The 6001-nt window shown below is 50.1% G+C and overlaps 1 protein-coding gene across 1 annotated transcript; it reads left to right on the top strand.

Moving 5' to 3' along the window:
- Window positions 1-1062: 1062 nt before the first annotated feature.
- LOC125543346 lies at window positions 1063-3476 on the top strand. Its single transcript, XM_048706661.1, has 4 exons — window positions 1063-2146; window positions 2292-2522; window positions 2594-2893; window positions 2996-3476. The coding sequence occupies exons 1-4, from the start codon at window positions 1965-1967 to the stop codon at window positions 3102-3104; spliced, it is 822 nt and encodes a 273-aa protein (XP_048562618.1). The 5' UTR covers window positions 1063-1964; the 3' UTR covers window positions 3105-3476.
- The last annotated feature ends 2525 nt before the right edge of the window (window positions 3477-6001 follow it).

Genomic DNA, 6001 nt, shown 5'->3' with positions numbered 1-6001 from the left:
GGCGAACCGAGGCCGGGGTGAAAACCCCGACAGGAACGATAGAGGTGGCGGAGCAGAGGACGAGCCGGCCCCGGCGACGGCCTGCGGCATCGGCCCCGTGCTGAACGCCACGCCGGAGGTCGAGAAGGATGGTCCGCCGACCGGACAAAACCCTCGGATGGGGGTCAAGAAAACCCGCGAGGCCAATGGTGTCCCAACAAGGGGCAGCTCCGTCGACGGCGCCGGCGCCGAGCCCAGGACCATGAGGTCCGGAATCGGCGGCGGAGCAGGAGCGCCCGGCACCGCATTGGCCGGCGTCGGCGCTCATGGAGGCTGGCAGCAGATGGGGGATGGCGCCCACAGCGCCGAGGCCAGGTCACGGCCCGAGTTCTGGAGCCTGGCCAGCCAGCGCTCCTGGATGCTGGAGATGCGCTGGTCGACCGGGGTCAGAGGGCGGCGCGGCGGTGCGCGTGGCGAAGCCATCGAAGCAGAGGAGAGGAGAGGAAGGGGCGGTGAGGGAGAGAGAGGGAGCGGTGGGAACAGTGCGCCTGAGCGGTGACAGGAGAGTGGGGGCGAGTAATGAGACGTCGCCTCCGTCTCCCGCGTTGCCCAAGGCGTGCAATTGCCCCGCACGCGCGGCCGCGCCCAGCCAGGCTCACGAGAAACTGCCGATTCAGCAGTTCCCGCCGGGCCAGGCTGCGGGCTGCTTTGAGGTTCATGCGGGCCTCAAACCACATGCAGCCCAGCCAACCAAACAGGCCGCGCACATCCCGCGCGGGCCTGGTTGGGCTGCATGCGGGCAACCAAACACGCCCTTGAGGCATTGATAAGTTGCAAGAATTGCAGAGTGCCCACTAACAATACTAGCATACAAATAATATACTAGTACCTCCGTCCTAATTTATAAGTTTCATTTGTATTTTATACCAAAATTTGACTATACATTTAACTAACAAAACATTAATGCATATTATAAAAAATTATATGGATAGATTCGTATTTGAACGGAGTTTTCAATTATATTAATTTTTATGACATGCACTAATATTTTATTAGTTAAATTTAAAGTCAAATTTTGGCACAGAATACAAAGGGACTAATAAACCAGGACGAAGGTAGTAGCAATTTGGTGCACAGTCTAGTGTTCTATGCTACATAGACTTAACCGCAACACTTGGCAGAAATCTGTAAGACCGAAGGATGAATTTGGTTGCCCGCATCGAGCTCAATCAGTCCCGCGCGATGCAGCATCTTTTCGGACTCCAGTTGTTTGATTTCTTGCATATCTTAAAGCACCCATGGGCTGGCTCATTGAAAACGGCCGGCAGTTTCTTGAGAGCCAGGCCCGAGCGATGCTTCAGAGGCGTACGCGGGTGGCTCTTTGGAAACGTGGCTGCAGTTAATCCCTCGTCCTCAATCCTATCAATCCCCTCTCTCTCTCTCTTTCCCTCTGCTCCAGTCGATCCCGTCGGCTGCGGTGCCGCCCTCGTCCGCGGGGTCGCCGGCGTTGTTGATCAAGAGGCGCCTTCTTCCAACGGTGGGGCCGACCACTTCTCCGCCAGTGTGCCCGTCGACCGCCGGTGTCCCCAGGCTTCCCGCGGGCCCAGGCTCGCCACCTCGGGCGCGGCTGTGGTGCCCCGACTCTAGAGGCCAAGAACCGCGGCGACGAAGGCCCCCGCCCTTCTGCTCGTGGCGAGCCCCAGCGGTTCCTGCCTACAACCGCGAGCCCGGGGCTCGCTCCCTCCGCCTTTCACGCGCTCCAAGGCTGCGCCGACTGTGGCGCTCCGGTCCAAGAAGCTGGCGACTTTGTCGCGCTCCACGATGGCGCCGACAGTGGCGCTCCGGTCCAAGAAGCCGGCGACTTCGTCGCGCTCCAAGACGCCGCCTACCGTGGCGCTCTAGTCCAAGAAGCCGGTGCCTTAGTCGCGCTCCAGGATGCCATAGACCGTCGCGCTCCAGGATGCCGCAGACCGTCGTGCTCCAGGATGCCGTTGACCGTGCCGCTCCGATGCAACAAGGCGACGCCTTCATCGCTCTCCAGGATGCTGCTCGTGGCCCTGTTGGTCTCGTCCAGGGCCCAGCGAGCCCCCCAGCAACGCCCACGAGACCAACCAGACGTGCGCCAGGAGCCGCGTCGCGAAGCATCGCCTCGACGAGCCTCAACCTGGTGAGCCGCACCGCGTCTGGGAGCCTCAGCACGAGGAACAACTCCGTGGGCGATGCGAGGAGCAGCGAGGCCCTTCGTAGATTTCAGCAAAAGATATTTTTTGACGAAAAGACGGCCCTAGGGCCGTATTTCATTGATTAATCAGGAGAGGCAAAATACAAAGTCTGAGAGACAAAAAGAAGGTGGAGCTGGCACCCAGAAAGCAAACACCCAGCAACAAACAAGGGGGAAAACCCAGCAAGAAACAAGGGGAAAATCAAGGTGGTTCAAATATTCTGTCGAGCAAGCTAAGCCCAGCCGCTGACCAACATCTTGCCTCATCCATGATTCGTCCCATGAGTTGTGGAGCGGAGCATATGTCATCATTTAACACACGGTTGTTTCGTTCCTTCCATATCATTCAGGAGACCAAGCAAATGACTGACTTCCATTCTTTTATCTTATTAGCTGGGAGCACCTGCAGTTGCATCATCCAATTGTTTTTGAGAGGAAGGCATTGTTGATGGGAGTTCACCATTGGTGCAAGGTTGAGAAAAGGGCCCCAAGCTTGCTGATGATCATCATCCAGAGCTGCTTGGAGAAACTGCAATCTGCGAGCAAATGGGTGGCCGTCTCCGGCGCAGCACAGCAGAGCGAGCAAAATGGGTTGTGTGGGATGCCCTCGATAGCCAGGTTGTCAGGCGCCGCCCTGGTGGACCATATGAGTGCTCTATCGTCTGACCGCACGGCTCCTTCGAATTGGCATAGGTACGCCGACTTGGCAGTGTAGTTGCCATCCGCGGTCCAGCGCCAAGTCACCGTGTCCTCCACTGCATCATTGAAACTGATACCCGCCGCTATCTCTGATAGGCAACGGAGCTGTCTGAGCACCAGCGCAGATGGATTGGGCTTAACAAGGCGAAAGTCAGCAAAAGATATGAACACAAACGATAACGTTGAAACGCGAAAGTCAGCATGATCTTTTCAGCGAAATGGCAAATTGTCAAATGAACACCAGTGTTGGCCCATGTGACCGGTCGACAACGCTCTTGACATATACTGCTCACCCCCACAAGACCGACGCGCCTTGGCCCGGTGCGAGAGGGTAGATGGCCCTATCCAACAACACTTGGGTGCACGAGAGATTTGCGGCGAGGCCTGGTGGTTCCTTCTTGAGACGCGAGCTCGCTCTTCCTGACAATCGCGAGGGCGGATGGCTGGAGTCCGGCTACTCATGCAATGTGTATGTGTTCAAGAGAGTTCGAGACCAGGCAACGTGTATGTGTTTCAAGTGATGTGAAAGCCTATTTCGAGAGTTCGAGACCACACAACATGCATATGTTTCAAGTCATTTTTCCATTCAAAATTGCATCACTATAGCAAAGGATGGCACTTGTATTGATATGGATGGTATAGACAACACGCAGAAAGCAACCAAAATAATTGAGAACTATGTTTAGCTTATTTAGCTGGTTGGAACTAATGCAAGCAACCAAACGCGCCTCACACTACACTAGATATGACCACAACCTTCAGAAGTTCAGGAGTACCGCGCGCAAAATACAGCTAAATAAAGATAAGATGTTGTGGCTCCACAATTATTATATATGGATGTTTCATTAGATGGTCATTGTAGCATTTGGCACTTGCACCACCCTGACGCTGACAATGACGGTACAAGCGTGTCGGTCCAAACAAAGACCTTTTTCTTTTCTTACGAAGATATATCTCCAAACATTGATTCGCCTGTTGGTCATTGGATTGTAGATGATAGGTTATGTTCAGTGTGCATCAATTTTAACAAATCCACTTAAAAGATGCTAGTGAATCCAGTAAAAAACTGATGCTAGCAAAGAGGCTATCCTTTTTTTAGAATCACAGCGCCATTTTATTGCACTATTTCAATGTTTACAGGTATATCTAGATGATCAGGTGAAGCATTAAGCCACACATGTCGACCATTCTCTAGAGACAGAGACGTGGCCGTACGTGCTAAGAGCAAATCTAACAGACTCTTTATATCGTGGACCTGTAAAATGAGTTTACAGTTCGTGGAATGCCTTGGATACGGGCCAAAAACAGCCGCAGCATAACAAAAACTGAAAATTAAACTGTAAATTTTGAAATTAGAACTTCGTGGGAGAAATAGAACGACTTCAGCACAACAAGTAGCGTTCATAGTTCTGATCATCATACATATTTCATACATAACCTATTTGTACAAAATAGATCGGAGGAGTGGAGGCCACCGTAAACCCTACTATCAAAATCTGGCTCACCCGAGCCATCCGGGTGCGGCGGTGACGCTGCGGTGGCGGAGGAGTTCAGTCGGAGGAGGAGGAGGAGAAGAGGTCCACGTACATGTCGCCCTGCGCCTTGGCTGCTGGTGCTGACAGTGACGGAAATGGCACATCATCCCGCAATAATTCAAATAAAGTAGAAGTATAGTCATATATCTGCCTATTTAAATGGCATATATATCTTAATTTCCCACCGCAGATTTCAGCAAAGGATATGAACACAAACGACAACGTTGAAACGCGAAAGTCAGCATGTTCTTTTCAGAAAAATGGCAATTTGTCAAATGAACACTAGTGTTGACCTATGTGACTGTATTGGCAACGCTCTCGACCTATACTGGCATACTGCTCACCCCAGCAAGATCGGCGTGCCTCGGACCAGTGCGAGAGGGTAGATGGCCCTCTCCGATGATAGTTGGGCGCATGGGAGATTTGCGGCGAGGTCCGGTGGTTCCTTCTTGAGACGTGAGCTCTCTCTTCCTTGACAATCGCGAGGGCGGATGCCTGAAGTCCGGCTACTCATGCAACGTGTATGTGTTTCAAGAGAGTTCGAGGCCAGGCAACGTGTATGTGTTTCAAGTGATGTGAAAGCCTATTTCGAGAGTTCGAGACCACACAACATGTATATGTTTCAAGTCATTTGTCCATTCTAAATCACATCACTGTAGCAAAGGATGGCACTTGTATTGATATGAACTAGATCATTGATGGCGCGCGTTGCTGCGCCCGTCCACTTTACACTTTAATGTTAGGGATTGATGCAATTATATGGACTCAAATCAAATACTCATCAAGTTAAATTAAGTTAATAGGGCTGCTTGCATGGCGTAGCTTTACAATGCCAAATTCAAAGTTGTAATGCTATATACAGAGAACTTTCCCTTGAGTTGAAGATAGAATAGACCAATCGATTCAGGAAAGAAAATCACTTATCAATATGAGTATTTACTCGATTAACAAACTTGACAGCATTACTTTAGATACAATTTGCAATGGCCAGAAATCAAATGCCTAACTCAAACAGAAATTTCTCATGCCCTAGATCATACATTGATAGCTTTATGTCACACATGAGCATATTTTCCACAACTACATGATACGCAGGGAAGCAGATTTATTAGTGGAAATTCCCTGTGTTGGGACCCAATGTATATGCATGCATGTATATGTGCATGTAATGATAATGATATATTTTCATATGTTAATGGTGGAGTGATATTAGCTACTTGGGCAAAGAATTGCAGTTCAACAGTTATGGTGAGCGTTGGGTAAACACAAGGTACATGTGCATATATATACTTCCGGCAACAGATGTATGTTGTAGGTATATAAATTATATTTGAAAACCAAGACTATTACCTCTAGCGACTCCATGTTTGAACATAGATATGATAATAGCCCTCTCAGTGGGTTGTTTCTTAGCATCTCAACCAACATGGGAGTAAGTATGTCTCTTCTTGCATTGAAAGCTAGATCATTTGAATTAGGGAAACTTTAACATGCCAATGTGGCCATTATATATACTAATGTGTTGGAAGAAGATATGGATTTATAATGAAATTTAAATCATCATAAG

The sequence above is a fragment of the Triticum urartu genome, chromosome 3, assembly GCF_003073215.2.
Source record: "Triticum urartu cultivar G1812 chromosome 3, Tu2.1, whole genome shotgun sequence".
Classification (NCBI taxonomy): Eukaryota; Viridiplantae; Streptophyta; class Magnoliopsida; order Poales; family Poaceae; genus Triticum; species Triticum urartu.
The sequence above is the reverse complement of the archived record's forward strand: the minus strand, read 5'-3'. Positions and strand labels throughout refer to the sequence as shown.